At 36.2% G+C, this 16,830-nt stretch overlaps 2 protein-coding genes across 5 annotated transcripts in view; both read left to right on the top strand.

The window, feature by feature from the left end:
- LOC103722186 (protein MICRORCHIDIA 2-like) overlaps positions 1–2,955 on the top strand; it is a 40,893-nt gene extending 37,938 nt beyond the window's left edge. For both annotated transcript variants that reach the window (XR_015976333.1, XM_008812654.5), the window contains 2 exons: positions 2,534–2,576; positions 2,678–2,955. Coding sequence is in view for 1 of the 2 variants with exons in the window: in XM_008812654.5 (XP_008810876.3) it covers positions 2,534–2,576; positions 2,678–2,776 (142 nt within the window). In the remaining variant the exon portion in view is untranslated. The remainder of the gene's footprint in view (positions 1–2,533; positions 2,577–2,677) is intronic.
- Positions 2,956–5,065: 2,110 nt separating this feature from the next.
- LOC103722191 (uncharacterized) overlaps positions 5,066–16,830 on the top strand; it is a 32,600-nt gene continuing 20,835 nt past the window's right edge. Inside the window, exons 1-9 of one of the 3 annotated variants that reach the window (XM_039123263.3) lie at positions 5,066–5,458; positions 5,653–5,811; positions 10,467–10,718; positions 10,850–10,969; positions 13,436–13,516; positions 14,112–14,204; positions 14,624–14,719; positions 15,282–15,335; positions 15,417–15,620. In XM_039123263.3, the coding sequence (XP_038979191.2) occupies positions 5,396–5,458; positions 5,653–5,811; positions 10,467–10,718; positions 10,850–10,969; positions 13,436–13,516; positions 14,112–14,204; positions 14,624–14,719; positions 15,282–15,335; positions 15,417–15,620 (1,122 nt within the window). In that variant the 5' untranslated portion in view covers positions 5,066–5,395. The remainder of the gene's footprint in view (positions 5,459–5,652; positions 5,812–10,466; positions 10,719–10,849; positions 10,970–13,435; positions 13,517–14,111; positions 14,205–14,623; positions 14,720–15,281; positions 15,336–15,416; positions 15,621–16,830) is intronic. The other 2 variants (XM_088718361.2, XM_088718362.2) reach the window with 2 other exon arrangements.

Genomic DNA, 16,830 nt, shown 5'->3' with positions numbered 1-16,830 from the left:
TGTTTAAAACCTTGCTAGAAATAATATGCTGAATCATTAAAATACTAGCATGCTTATGGAGATTCTTTTATGCATGTATAAACTACAGAAGTAAAAAAAATTCATATATGATCATGATAATTTTTGATGTTAACCTACCTATTTGTCTCAATATGGATTTCGAGGGCTGGCATCTTTGTTGATGTTTGTATATGGTCATACAAATTGGAGACCTTAACTTCATATGATGGGCTCTTGAAAATCAAGATGTTAATTGCCAATAACAGTTGTTATGTTGGCACTCAGTTCTTAGGTTTCTCTTTTTTTTTCCTCCTTTTGCATGCCTAAAGCCTCAAAACAGTTCTAATGAAGTGTTATATATTTCCTTTTTTATATGAGTGTAATTTGTGATAGAATCAAAGTTTTGTTTTTGTAAGTATTATTTACTAGTGAACTTAAAACTGGAGTTAACATTGTTTTGTTACGACTATTATTTTCTCTAACATGTACATAGTATCCCACTATTGGGCTTTTAACGCCTGTAAGTGTTGGACACTTTGGGACCTGTTAACACTCCATGTCCTTGCAGAATCTTTAGATAACTGCTATGATTGGGTAAAAGATATAGATGAAAGTTAAAATCATGGACACCTAAGATTGAGTGACTTGACTAGGTCTAAGTTTTGAAATATTGAGCATCAAACCTAGATTGGCCAAGTTTAGCTATGGTACTCATGGTATATTGTGATGTTGCAACATAGGACATTGACTGATACACTTTGATACAGTTGCTATGCCTATGATACGACCTATTTTAGCTCCATTTTTTTTCTCTTTCTTATGTTTTGTTGCCTTAATGCTATGTCTTTGCAAGAAATATGGTAAGAGAATCTATTTAAGCTGTAGTCATGGGTTTTCTGTGCTTTAGTTATTGTATTGCATGTTTATCACATAAAATCACAAATTAGAATTAACATGATTTTTTGGTTAGGTTTTACGGTTCAACCTGGAACTCCAAACCCCCTTGATTTTAATCCTGGTTTCATGCTCGAGGACATGAATCCAGTGATCCAAAATAAAATCCACCAACAATATGGACACCTCATTTTTCCAATGTGACACTAATTTGTTTTTGCATTTTTTGAAGAAATTAAGAAAGAAAGGTGGAGAGAGGTTATGTACCTAGCCAGAACATTGTTGTAGCCAAAAATCTGATGAGCCTTGCGTGAATCCTGCAGAAAATGGTTTTGGATTACTTTTGACTGTTCCCTTGTCGCAAGCAATTGGGCAGTACCACTTAATTCAGTCTGGTTAGGGGAGCAATATGAATCTAATATGCCTAATCTGCCTTTAATTCAGGCTGACATGGGTGGCCCAGGCCTGGTTTGGCTGCTGTCTGGGTGTACCATGCCCTCCTTTGCCTGCTTGGTGCCAGTATGGTATGTACAGGCCACTACAGGCCAGCACATCTGGCATTTCATTCCTTGACCAGGTCCTAAGTCAATTCCTTTGTTAGTCGAAAGTGTATAGAAAGATTGTTATTGCACAATATGAGGTGGAGCAGCATCTTGGGCCATGACCACTTAATAATTGGTGACACAAAATCAAGTTGAAGACGTGCCTCTGCCACACCTACAATTTGAAAGCATTTCTAGATTCTTTTCAAAGGTTAAAGTATCGGCATTTTGAACAACATTGCTCACTTCTTTATGTCCATGTTATAGACATGTAAACTAGTGAGAAGATCAGTGTTGTTATCGAAGTCAGAGATCTGCTTCCACGTCATTAACTTGTTGTGACTGTTTGTGGATCACTTTAACGCTTCTTTTGGAGTCTTCATGAGCAAATATAGTCACGAAGTCTTAACATATGAAATTCTTCTCTTTCAAGGGAAGCATTAGTTAGTGGTACTTGTTGCATTCTATATGCTCATCTTTCAACTCTAGGTTATAGTTAGTGGACATCTGGAAGAAGATTGTCATGTACCACCAAGATGTCATCAATCTTTAGGACAGATTTTGAAGAGTGGTTTATACAGCTCTTTTTATAGCATCTGTCATTCTATCACTTAGATTATTGCTCTTATTTAAAGAACCTTGAAATAATGGGAGTGTCAATATTGACAAATTTTGAAGAGAACATTGTTGGTCATGGAGACCCTCGAGGTTACAAACAGTTGTGAGCCATCCAAAACAGCCTTTTATCCGTACATGTGGTGCCTCTGCTTGGATATTTGTTCTTTTTTCTGTTTGTTTCTTTACTTCTTTCTTGCTCTACTAGATTTTTTTTTCTGTATTCTTTAATGCTAGTTTGCAGCACTAAGTTTGGTATCATGACATGCACCTTAAAAAATGGGAGAGCGAGGGAGCTCGATCTGCTAGTTTCTTACGAAAATGCAATGCTGTATGAGCAAAGAGCTTTGAACTCAAAAGAGTTGAAAGTTTTTTAGATTCAACTGGTTCCAGTGGACATGAGAGTCGGCAAAAAAAAAAATTCTGTCTACAATAGCTTGGGTGTTTCTATGACACTGAATGTATTGTGTGTTTATGAACAGGCGTGAAGAGCTCCAGTGCAATGAGGCACAGCTTAAACAGACTGTGAGTATATAGTATATAGCTTCAAGATATTTATATTCAATGCTTAGATAAACTGCTGTGCTTGGAACATTCTTATGCTAATATGTTTTTTACGTGTACAGATTGAGGAACTGGACCACGAATTGAAGGAAGCCAGACAGAAATGTTCTCAGCTTGCTGCCATTGTAGAACTGCGAAGGAAGCAGCAGGTGACCATGTAGTGAAAGCTTTGACAACAAAGAAGATCCACCGGTATTTTGGGTGCTCAGTTTCTTGTCTATATATGTGTGAAAGAGATTTAGATAACTTTTTTCTTTATTGATTGGAAATCAGCATAATTTTAAATAATTAACACCTTGATACATGCTAACACACAAATATCACAGAAAGGGTTACACAACATGTAACCGCCTGATTGATCTGTTGACTGCCTGCCTGTTCTGGGCAATGTGCGGTGTGTGAACGACAATAGAAAAGGCACTTGTGATAGCGAGAAAGGTGGACTCGGCGAGTCTTGATGTTTATCATGCCTGAGAACAATTAGCAGGTCTGGTGATATTGGGTAATGTTTTGTGTTTGGATGTGAAGACCTGTAAAAGACCAGCCACCTTCTAGCTACACATCAATAAACCTGGCTGCGTTTCAAGTGTAAGCCATTCGTGATGTATGCAATTGTAGCAACACGACTGGGTCGGCTTGGTGGAATTGCAATGGTAGCACATATAACTTGTGAATAGACCTGGGAACTTTTTGGCCCAGCTTCATCCGCCTTGCCCATTCCTACAGTACTTCAATTTTCTCTCTATCAAACAACTAGAGAGTCCATTAGTCCCAAAAATGTCGTGGCCAAACCCATTTGTGCCCAGCGTAGGGCTTCACGGTACCACAGAAATTTCGTGGCTTCATGGCCGAACTTCTTCTTGTTCTGGTCGATCCATCCACTGATCTATGACAGTGTCTTAGTTAATGCCTTTGGATCGTTATGTGAATGCTTGTAAGGGCTCAATGTCCTTCGTGCCCCAGACTCTGCAACTGGCCTGGACGAGATCTTCACGGGGATAGCAGGATCAATTGGAGGCTGAGCGGACTTATGTTGCAACGTTTACAATTTCTTTAACATTTGTTCACTGGACCTATGTCCATTTTTTTTTTTTCGTTTATGGGGGTGATGTTACACAAGAATATCATGGTCAGTCATCTAATAGCTGCCATAAGTAAGTCTTCTAATATTGGTACAATTTAGTCACTTTCTTGATAAATTTAGAGCTCGGCCAATTTTAGGTTTCGTTGTCGGATGCAGTTAGCCGTCTCTAGGTAATTTTTTCTTTGCATGGTATACTACTGTAACGAATGCATTAGTGCATATATATATATATATATATATATATATATATATATATATATATATAAAAGATACAATTTTATCCTTTTTTTCTTTTGGCGGCCACTTTTGTTTTTGGTCCAAAGTGGATATTTAATGGTACCTCATGCAAGAAGTAAATCAGATTAGAGCTCAGATACAATTACCTTAAAGCGGGGCCCTCATATTCTAATCCGCGCTCCTCAGTCCACTCCTTTGGTTTCTGATGTTCTTCAGCAGGCGTCAAAATCCATTGCTCGTAGGGCTCGTTTGGTTCGCGGAAGGGGGAAAGTGCGGTAAACGGAAAAGTAATGAGATGCCTCTTGTTTAGTTAGAGTTTTTAAAGAAGAGATATGAGAAAATTGTATTTTCATGGAAATATGATTTTCACATTTCATGGAAAAGCCTTTTCCATGAGAAACATGAGAAAATTACTTTCTCATAAGGCGGAAATCACTCCATTTTTATTTTTTCCCAAAAAGACCCTTCAGCATTAAAGAGGCATTAAAGACTTAATTTTTATTAAGGGTATAATAGGAATTATACATAACTTTCTCAAGAAAATGGATGGTCAATCAAACACACACTTTGGAAATCTGTCACTTTCTCATGTACTTTTCTAGGCATTCTCTTCCTAAAAATCTGCTTTTCAGGAATCATATTCATTGAAGGAAAAATTTTTTCCGCGAACCAAACGAGCCCTACGTAGTGTCATTGCTTGGGAAATGGGTCACCAACTTTGCAGTCAGTTATAACATTTAAATCTCTCTAAATTGTTTAAACTACAAGTGAACTTCTTATGTGAACTACACATGAAAAATGATTTGAGTTGTTGCGAAAGCCTATGCTTTATAACACAACCAATCTGCCTACGCAATGCATCTCAGTGAAGTACAGATTGTTGTGATTACATAAGCCAAAAATTGACGGTTCTGATCCTTCGTTTGACGAGCGCTTTGTTTTTGCTAAAGTGAGGTATGTGAGTTCGTCTATAGAAAACCTCAATAATAAACGGCTGACTCCTTAAATCCTACTCCTAACATCCATCATCCTCGGCCCTCCCCGGTCCTGCACGACCAGCGATAACCCGTATGCAATATCCACGTGGTACAGGGGTTACATGCAAAAGTAGGCTTATAAATTTTGAACTAATGTCGGCAATGGAACTCCGAGACTCTGAAGACGGATGAGTCCCGCAGGCCCCAAGAAAGGGCGAAAAATAAAAAATCCAACACCCGGTTGGGCTATACCCACCGCCTGGCTTCTTTCGCGAAGTCGATCGAGCTTCTGAGCTAGGGCTTTGTCCATCTCTCTCTCGCCGGCCAAGAATCGGTGTAGAAGACGCGGCGGTGATCAAGAACCAGAGCTCCCTCCTCGTCCTCTCCTCTTCTTGGCGGTGATCAAGAACCAGAGCTCCCTCCTTGTCCTCTCCTCTTTCTCTCCCTCGTCCTCTTCTTGGGCGGTAGACGCCGGAGGACGGATGAGGAAGCGCGATCTCGGGATCCTCCTCCTCGCGGCCTTCGCCATCTTCTTCTCCCTCCAGGTACTCCTCCCTCCCCCCCCCCCCCCCCCCCCCTCCTCAACTCCTGCCGTCTCTTCTCTATCACTCCTCTTTTTCCTCCTCCTCCTCCTTCTTGGGCTTTGTCCTGTGTTTGCTAACCGTGCTGATGTTCTCATCGATCTTGAATTCCTTCGGGTATTTAACTCCCTAGGCCTTCTCCATTTCTTTTTCTGTAGCATGAAGGTGAGTTCTCCTTCAAGGAGGCGTGGTTTCATCTCTCGGATGAATACCCGATCAAATACGAAGCTGAGCGTCTCCCGCCCCCGATCGTGGCTGATCTGAACGGTGATGGAAAGAAAGAAGTTCTTGTCGCGACGCATGATGCAAAAATTCAGGTGGATTAGCTTTTGATTGCTACGATGACATGGAACTATAAAATTACTTCATGATATATTATTGATTGGGTATGGGTTTTATGTTATTTTGTTTTATGGGTTGATTGCAAATTTTGGATGCTTGCATTGGACTGCAAATTTGTAAGGACTTTCTGTAGGGGCAAGCTATCAACTCAGACAATGGTATATATGTAGGCGGTCCCAAAGTTAAGGGAAGAAAAAGGACGTTTTTTTTTTTTGAATTTAATATGAAAGAAGTAGGTTATATAGAAATCTTGGCAGTGTAGCATTTTAATATTTAATGTAGTTGTTATCATTAGATGAAGTCTGCACATGTTTTGGCATCTGAACTAAACTTTATATGTGATTGCAATTCCTGATTTTGAGCAAACTTTAGATTTAGTTTTATCCATTATCCTTGGAGCTTGTACTTTCATTTTTGGTGACTTGTATTTGTCTTAGAATTTTTTTAAAAAAGTTATTAAGAAATGATGCTTCTGTGATTGAATTTTTTAAATTGCTACTTTAATTTACACTGTCTTGGTACTTGTTAACTAAGTAGTGGTGTTGATGGTTGTGCTCATGCATCTTTTACTGATATTGAAGCTTCCTTATAGCATGGTTTACTTGTGTTGACCTACAATGTGGCTATTATTAGCTAAACACAGAACCCCAATACAAAATTTCAGCTGACATGTGGCATTAGAATTATGAATGCGACTCTTTGAAACTCTATTTTCCTTTTTTGAGGAAATTCATAAAGCTAGAGAATTTGATTTGCTATCACACATTTAGAAGATAGAGGAAGAAACAAGAGAAAGAAGAAAACACAAAGAAGAAGAATGCTAGGAGGAGGTTAAAGAAGAAGAAAAATATATCTGATTTACTACCAGATGAACAATTACTGAGGCCTTGTTTGGGATTGCTATTGGCAATAGAGCTTTTGAAGCTTTTGGAAGTAGAGCTTTTAGGAAGTAGAGTTTTTAGGAAGTAGAGCTTTTATAAAAAGCCATTTGATATTTGATAACCATATTTTTAAACTACTATGAAACTTTAGCATGTGTTTAGTAATCAAACTGAAAGTATTTTTTGTATGACAAAATGACAATAAAGGATATTGCATAGTATTGTATAATAGAGTACAATACAATGTAATATTATATATTATTACATATAAAAATATCATTACATGGTATAATATCATTATAATATAAAAAAATACGATATGATATTGCATTGTAATATAATATTATTTTAATATAGTATAATATAATATTGTATACTACAACATAATAACATAATAAAATACAATACAATATGATATAATATAATATAATATAGTAATATATGATTACATAATATAATATTATCATAATGTAATATAATATTGTACTATAATATAACATTATTATAATTATAATGTAATATAATATTATATAGTATAGTATAATAATATAATATGATATAGTATAATATTATATAATGTAATAATGTATTGTTAGATATTAAAATATTATTACATAGTATAACATTATTATAATGTAATAGAATATAATATATTGTTGTAATATATAACATAATGCAATATATTTATAGTATAATAATATGATATGATATAATATAAGATATAATTATGAAATTTGATTGCTGGTATTTTGGTCACCACGAAATTTTATTAAAGCCAAAACAATTGCCGACATCTCCTAAAAAGCATTTTGGGAAGTAGCTCCAAAATGGAGCATCTCCCAATCATTTCAACTTTCTGTCAAAGCCAAAACAACTTTCAGATTTTTTACAAAACACCATTATACTATCTAAAAGTGCTTTTGGAGGGTCAGAAAGTGTTTTTTAACTCACGAAAAGCTTTTCCAAATAAACCCTAAATGCTAGAGATGATGAGAGTGAATGCTTCCCTTGCTTTTGGGATTTTGGTGCAAAAAAATTATGTTTGATGGGTATTGGATCCCATGTGCAGCAAAAGCTTCCATGGGGGCTGCTTTTTATGTGTGCCATCATTAACCTGATTATTCTTATTTATTTTTATAATGCATGAATGTGATCATTATCCATGCATGGTGTATGTCGGGCATGTCTACATGTGTCAATCATGAGCCATATGACATGGAAATTAATCTACCATCCTTCATGAATGTCCAAGTGAAAATTTGAAAACTCAGTTTTGGCTAGGTCTACAGAGTTTTATTTTCAACAAGTTTAGTGGTTTTGAAATTCCTCTCCATGTTTCCGAGTTTCAGTAATTTTAAAAAGTAAAGAATTTTTAAAAAATATATATGAATAAAAGAAGCCATAAAAACTTATTTTACAACATTTTAGGTATTTTGTGTTGTTATAGGTTCTTCATTTATGTAGTTTTGACAATTTTAGGCTATAGTTAATACCAAGTATGGCGAAATTCATGAAGTCAGTTGACATCTGGAATTGCAAACATATATTTATATATATTATTTACTTCTTGAACTACAATTGCTAAACAAATTATTATATTTAGGAGTTATGGAAACCTTTTAGTGCCTAGTACTTTCGCATCTTTTTTTCATCTTTTAATAGAACTCACAAATCTATTGTAAGCAGGTAGTTCTTTCTCATATATTTGAGTTTAAGATGCTATTTAATCAAATTCATGTAGTTATGTTTGTTTATATAACAATATTATTCTTTTGGAATGTGTTGTATTTGGTTTTTGATTGTCTATAATCTTTGTAATATACTATAATAAAGGCCCTTTTAGAGCACATGGCTCATTATGGGTCATGTATATTATCTATCCCCTCTTTTAGCTCAAGTGGAGGAAAAAGAAAAAAAATGAAAATCAGTACTATGTAATCTATATACTTAAATAACGAAAAAAAACACAATATGACGGCAAGCACTATTTTTTTTTAAAAAAAACTCGTATAGCTAATTTTGGTCAGTTGTATTTGAAATTGATTGAGACCATCAAAAATATACTGAAATTGGTTAGTTTCAGCCAAAATTGGCAGAAATTGCCAAATCTAACCAAAACCTAAAACTAAAGGTTAATTTTAATTTGGTCTCAGCTGAATTTGTTCCCCAAAACTGACCAAATGGATTGGTCTTGGCAAAAACTTAAAACCTTGGCCCAATTCAAAAAGACAACAGAGAGCAAAGTCTGAAATACACTGATATATTTTGAAGGGGTAGGAAAGGTGGGTGTCATGAGAAGGATTTGGTCATGTAGCCTAAATACTTGATATTAGAATCTACTATACTAACCAAAACATGGAATTATGTTATGTAGAAACTAGAAAACCAGCATATTTTGCTCAATTGCTTGCACTATTGATAGATTACAGCAATCCATGACAAGGTTTCTCGAACCGGTATTGGAGGGCGTATCGACCGACAACTGGTTCGGGATGGTATGGGTTCGTACTGTGCCGTTCTAAGGTGTACCGAAACAGAGAGAGCCGGAGAGGGAGGGGGAGAGAGAAGGAGAGAGAGAAAAAGAGAGAGGGAAGGAGAGAGGTTGAGGGAGAGAGGGAGATGCTGCCGATGTCGTTGAGGGGGGAGAGATTTGCTTGGGGTGGCAGCGATGACGTCGTTTGGCATCGTCGTGAAGTTGCTAGGGATGGAGACATTAGGGTTTAGAGGGAAGGGGAGGGGCGAAGCCACAAAGATATCGAATGCTAGCGACCAGGTGAGGCTTTAATAAAACTGAACTGAAGATACCGAACCTCGCCGGTAGCCGATCGGTCCAATTCGTACACCCCGACATAGCCGGTTAGGGATTCGCAATGTAAGAAATAACATGCTAGACAACTTCTTTTTGTATGAGATCACTGTCACTGTCATTTAAGACTTTGTTCTATCTCCTTCATAAGAATCATTTACTAGCTAAAACTATGAACTTAGAGTTCCAGACTCAGTTTCAAAACAAGTGTACACGCACAACAGAAACATGCATATGCCAAATTAACTTTTTGCATCATAATTTGGGGCCTAAACATGGATAAGGTAACTATACTTGCCTTCAAATCTGGCATTTTATTAGATTTCTTGTTCCATATCTTGTCACAAGCTATGCAGGTGTTGTAGTGCACGATCAAATTTGAGTGTTCTTAGGAAAATTATCAACATAAATGATTACAAATGCTAGCATTAACAAATTGACTTCTGAGTATTAATTTGGAAAGTGACATGTTTTAAAACCTGTTTGTTTAATCTGTTTCTTTGACCATGTTCAATAGAATCACATCTTGCAAAACTAGGTTTTGATTTATCTTCACTTTTACTGTGCTTGTGACATGCACTGGGATTACATGATTCTCATAGCTATGTAAGTGTTTGATACATTGTTTCATACTGCCTCCTGATGTCTTCAACTCAATCAAAATTTTCTGTCTTCAATTCAATCAAAAGTTCTTTTCTTTCTTATCATGTTGACAATATCTAAAAATCACATTGCATGAAGTAGTAAGGAAGGACTTGATGTCTTTAACATCTTTCAGAAAGTATGAATTTGGTTCAAGAGGAACGGAGAAAAAGGATTCATGTAACCGACCCCAACTAGTTTGAGATTAAGGCTTAGTGGAGCTGTGTCAACCTGACAATATCTGTTAGCCAACCTTTGTGCAAGCCTTTCATTTGTAGAATACAATTTTCTTACTCTGCAGGTTTTGGAACCCCACAGCAGACATGTGGATGAAGGATTTACTGAAGCACGAGTGCTTGCTGAGGTGTCCTTGCTGCCAGACAAGATCCGCATATCATCTGGGAGACGTCCTGTTGCTATGGCCGCCGGTGTTGTTGACCGCTCATATAAGCATGGGGAAATAAGGAAGCAGGTTTTGGTTGTTGTCACGTCAGGGTGGTCAGTAATGTGTTTCGATCACAACCTCAAAAAGCTATGGGAAAATAATTTACAGGTGCAATAAACATGCAGTTTTTTTTCTGTAAGCATTCAAAATATTCTAGATGTGATTATTGATTTTCCATATTGTTACCAGGTCTTTTATTGTCTTTTTAATATGCACTTAATCATTTCAGTTTTTGGCAGGAGGATTTTCCTCATGGTGCTCACCATAGGGAGATAGCGATTTCAATAAGCAATTATACATTGAAGCATGGAGATGCTGGGTTAATTATTGTAGGAGGGAGGATGGAAATGCAACACCATGTATGTTGCTTACTCATCTTCATCATCTTTTAAAACATTATGTGATGAAAATCAGTATTACCTTATATTTAGGCTATTTTCTTGATAGATAAAGTCTTCATATATTATCACAATTTAGAAATTGAATAGAACTCCAATAATGTTCCTTGTCATGCTTCAAGGAAGGTTGGTTGACTTTGAACTTGAATTACAGCAGCTGGCTAAGTATTGTGAGTGATTGCTGTGTTCTTTTATCATTATTACATCTCTCACATTTTTACATAATGTTCTCATTACAAATCTATTCTATCATATGTACTTGTTTATTTCTCTTGCTTAAGATAATATTAGGCTTGTGGTGGTGAAATGTGTTTTATATATTATAGATGATGTTGCTGGAGATAGTTATGATGGTAGTGCTAGCAGGCCCTGGTGGCACCTCTAGTTGTCATGGTCTAGGCATTGATTGGATATGCATGAGTAGAAATGGTGATTGCAACCTAGTGTCACCTACGACAAGTATTGCAGCCTTTGCTGATAGTGGTTGATATAAGGACTCACCAAAAGAAGCCACATTTATTTTGAAGCAAACACCAACAATTTTTGGATAACCCTTTTAGCTATCATTCCAGAAGATCAAGAAACATCTAATTAGAGTTTGAGCGTGAGATACATGAGCAGATCATGAAAAGCTTCATGTAGCTAGAAAATATTTCAGAGATGCATGTCCAAATTTTAGTGACTAACAAAACTGAGTTTTGGTGTTTATATGAATAGACACATTTGAAACCCTCATAGGAGTTGAAAATGAGTTTGGTTATGGGTTAAGGTTACTTATGCTACTCTCTGGTCAAGTTGAAGTGGGTAGAAACTTTAATTTTGGGGTTTAGTGCCCGTTTTCTTGTTATTGCAAGTGCTGCACAAAAATGTGAAAGGGTTCCATTACATAGATTTTTGATATTTATATTGAATCTTCTTCCTTCTCCTTGATATGTTTGTTGATGATTTCTTAAATTTTCTCTTGCAAGTGAACATTAAAAACTTGAAGGGGCTGAAGTCAATTAGGAGTTAACATTAAGAGTAGACTAGAAAAAGCTTAGGAGTATTCTTTGCCTTTAATAATCCCATCGACTTCCTAAGCTCTATCCAGCTCCCCTTTTCATATAATGAGGAAAAGGAAGTGTTTGCAAGTGGCTTATTGCAACAATTCTTGTATACTATGATTGTATGAACATGAAGATTATTGTGAATATTTTGTTTGGTAATTATGATTTGTCTGGTTTAATATGTGGTAAAATTGTGAACTGGAAAGTATTTCCTATGCCTGCTGAGATTTTTGGAGCTAATTATGAATAGTTTTTATGAAACTTCTGTCCCCATTTGCTGCAAGTGGGCACTTTGGTGGTTTTTGTTTGAAGATTGATATTATTGAGTTGTGGTTCCAGTTGTCTTAAAACAGCAGCATGTGCCATATGGAATGAAATTTGAAAAGCCGCACATTCGCAGGAATAATTCTGGTCTTAAAAGTTAAAACAACAGCGAGTGCCATATGGTATGAAACTCAGGAAAGCCACAAATTTGTAAGGAACAATTATGGCAGGTCCATTCAATTGAAGAAAACTTTTCTTTTAAAATCACATCAAATTAGTCTGAGACTATTTTTCTCATTTGTTGGTGTATGAGAAAGCTAATAGAAGCTATGGGCTTGTGAATATTTTATATGCTTCATATATTGTAGTTAATGTTACTAGCAAAGGCACAAGACATTGTTCATAATGCTACAGGAACTTCCACTATCACCAAAGTGTGCAAAGAAATGTTCTAGGTAATTATTTTGATAGCATAAAATAAAAAGCAACGTCTCATTAGTTTGGATCAAGGAATGCTGAACCGGCCCGTACCGGCCCGTTCAGCCCGTACCAAACCGGTACCGGCTCTGACCGGTCTAGTTTGGTGTTAAAAATCGTTACTGGCCCATACCGGTTGGTACCAGCCAAGTATACCAAGCCGAACTAGTGGTACTGGTTTGGTACCGGTTCGTACCGGTCCAAACCGGTACCGGCGCCCACTGGTACTGGTCGGTACGGCGGACCTTGATTTGGATCAACTAGATTTGTTAATTATTTAGTGGTACGCAGCCTAAATAATGAATTTTTCTTTCTGTTTTCAGGTATTATCAATCTTTTTTTTCTTTTGCTTCCAATGAAGCTAGAAAGTTAAGATTTCTTGTTTTATTACCCTCTTGTTTATCCATTGTCAGATCTACTTACTAGACTTGGTATAATGCATGCTAGAGTTCTGGTGAACCGTGAACCTTTTATTCTGTTTTAAATATTCTAATATTGTTTTCGTTTTTGTAATCCACTGAACTACCTTTATTCCACAATCTGTTTTCCTGTTCTTTTTACTTTCTTCTATTTTAGCTTTTTGCTTTCTGAAATTGTTTTATTTCGGACTGATGGTTATTTAACTTGTCATATTTCATAGAACTCGATGGATCTCTTTGAGGAAAATATGATATCAGAGAAAGATGGCGGGATGCATCAAAGTAGTGCTAATGCGAGAGAGGTGTTTATCCTGTATATCCTTTTAGCAGGCAGATTTAGAACATTATTATGTTATTTTTTGCTTGCACAATAGAATCTTCTCTCATGCTGTAAGTGCAATTGATGTGGAAAATTCTGGATGTTGATGTCTACAGACCTTAAAAAGAGATTTGGAAAACATGGTGAGAGATAATGTAGGTTGTGAATGAGGAATATATATATTTTTATGTCCAGTAAGTTAATTGCATCTCTTTGTTAAGTGAATTGCCTATTCCTTGTTACCCTTTTAACTGATTTATTATTATTATTATTAATGCCATTGCCATATCAACCATCTAACCAAAATCAGGCCAGGCCAGCTTTTTTTTTCTTGTGAATTTTAGTGTCAATCGTAGAACTGAGATCAGAGAATGATAATGTCAAACTTTTAATAAGTTCTTACATATTGCAACAAATAGTATATTTGTGAGATTTTCTTTAGATTACTTTCTATATGAAAAAATGATATAACATATTGAGAAATTTCTTGTCATGGATCAATCATCGGAAGCACTGACATCTTTTTGTTGTATATTACAAATTTCCTCTGAACTAATGCCATTTTATTTTTTATTCAGGCCTCTGGATCTGGTACTGCAGACCTACGCCATTTTGTATTTTATGCTTTTGCTGGTCGGACTGGCACACTACGGTGGCACAAAAAGAGTGAAGTAAGCTCATTTTATCCTAACATCCACTCCTTTTTTACAGGACTTATAGAACATAAAACAAGTCATTGAAAAAAAATTGTTGATTAGGTTACCTTGCTGAGACCAATAAAATGTATTTGTGTTTTTTATCCATGCATTTTCTTTAGTTATTGTATTATGTAGGTCTGTAGAGCATGTAACAATTGATATGGCAGAATGATTCAATCCATATCTATCGAAATTATTAAATGTTGATGTGAAGAGCCCAGAGATAATATTCCTTGTATTGATGCCTTGCTTCTTCATGCATCCTTTCTTTTTATGCTGATTACTGATATCTAAAAGTAGTAAAGCATTCTTTTTTTTGTAACATTGATGTGGTGTTTTCCGTTTTTTTCACTACATTTGGGTTTACTAATTTTATATGTTTGGCATTGTAGAATATCCAGGTGCAACCCTTGGATGCAACAAAGTTGATTCCTCAACATAATTACAAGCTTGATGTTCATGCTATGAATGCTCGTCATCCTGGAGAGGTATCCTTTTATTGTGTTGGGAAATCATCTATCAGTCCGTGGGTTGTTTCAGACGCATATTAAATTCATCTGTATATAAGCAATAAGGTGGTAAAGCAAGATTTATTTTGGTCTGTATCCTTTTATGAGTTGGTGTGCGCCTTCCACTTGAATAACATGCACATTCTTGTGAGCGCACAGGCATGCAGTTGATGCACCCCGTGAAAGTGTATGAGTCTGCAAAAATCACTTTTTTACTCTAAATATCATGTACTAAACAAGAATTAAGATGTAAAGATGGCAATTATTTAAGAAAACTTTCAGTCCTCAGTTTTGCAGCTGGAAATTTTATTTGCTTTTACCGTCCATATTGCAGCAGATTACAAGTTCATGCTTTGCTTTTATGGCTGAAATTTTTATTTGTTATTTTATGCCCATATGCATTTGATTGTGAATTTAATCCTGTCTCCAGTGAATAAGTAGATCGTTTACCCTGGTTATAAGGGAATTTTGGTTGCTCACCTGACTACTGGTAGCTCAAGTAACTACAAAAGAAGCTTAATGAATTTATGCTGATTTGCAGTTTGAATGTAGAGAATTTAGAGAATCTATTCTTGGAGTCATGCCACATCATTGGGTAATAATAGACTCCTTTTGTCTGCTACTTTTCTCAGAGGAAAAAAGATATTAGCTCATTCTGCAACTATCTTTTGCTCAGGATAGGCGGGAAGATACTTCTTTACAACTGGCACACTTCAGAAGGCATAAAAGGAAAACATTGAAGAGAACACCTGGGAAGGTTACTAAAAGTCCTTTCCATAAACCAGTGGAACACAATCCACCTGGGAAGGATTCATCCAATAAAATTGCGAGTGTGATTGGCAAAGCTGCAGATTATGCTGGCTCAGCAAAATCCAAGAAGGTAGAGCTTATGCTTAACTTTTCATATACAGTATTTCCATTAAAAAACAAATTTGTACAATATCAGATTATGTGTTGCTCTATATTTCTGTACAACCACGATTAAATGCAGTAAGCCTGTCTTCTCTGTGGAGAAAATAAAATCAACTTATATTTCATCCTAGACTGTTTTGGCATAGTGGTTCATCATATTTGAGTGTTAATGCATGATATGCCTCTCTCTCTCTCTCTCTCTCTCTCCGTAGATATATGTGTATCTACATAATGAGCTCAGTGAGCCACTGAAACTACCCAAACTGAGCATTGTTGGCCTAGCCAAACCAAATTATCAAATCTTGGTTGAAGATTGGGTGACATCTGAGCTGGGAGGTGATGTTTCTCTAAAATACTCTCTAGGATTACTTTTTTGCTGATTGCCTTTTCTGTTACAAGATCAAAAAAATATAGTATTAAAATTGTTATTTAAAATTTCATTTTGGTCTTTAAGTAATATGATGTCAGGGTGTCATAACATTTTAATTTATACATCCTGGTATGAACTAGAATTAGATTGTATAATTGTAGATGCCATCTGCCATCAGGCCAATGCTTAGTGGCAACACAAGACACCTAAAGAGTGTATCTTGCTGTTTAACCTATTTTGGAGGAACAAAAGGATGGGACCCTTGTTAAGGTTTTTTGGGCATTTTTTTAATCCTATGCCAAAGTTGAGATATAGCGAACAGAAAAATCTTTTGGACTTGCTTCCTTGGATGCATCTGGGTGAATCCACCATTACTAAGCTTCTTGCAACATATCAAAAGAGCATGATAGATGAAATGAAAACGAATAGGGAAGGCTGGGTAGACTCGTCATTATGCAAGTGTTTGGGGCCGAATATATTTTTTGGTATGGGAAACAACTTTCACATGGAAAAACTAAAGATTTCTTCATAATGGCCTTTCAGAATGGGCTCCATGTGCTTGTTTTTCTATGTGGCACTTGTTATAATATGGTTTAGATCATTGCAATTTGGAGGAGGTTTTCTATTAGATGGTGTTGATAAACTGGGTTATAACTCGGTGGTTGCACTTCCAAATTCATCCATTTGGAGGAGTTTTGCCATAAGTTAGATCATTGCAATTTGGAGGAGGTTGTCTATTAGATGGTGTTCGCAAACTGGGTTGTAGCTCAGCAGTTGCACTTCCCAACTCGTCCATTTGGAGGAGGTT

This window comes from Phoenix dactylifera, chromosome 3 (genome assembly GCF_051530095.1).
Source record: "Phoenix dactylifera cultivar Ajwa chromosome 3, Ajwa_hap1_PhDact_Kaust_v1.1, whole genome shotgun sequence".
In the NCBI taxonomy this organism is placed as follows: domain Eukaryota; kingdom Viridiplantae; phylum Streptophyta; class Magnoliopsida; order Arecales; family Arecaceae; genus Phoenix; species Phoenix dactylifera.
Note: the sequence above shows the minus strand (reverse complement) of the source record. Positions and strands in the feature narration are given on the sequence as shown.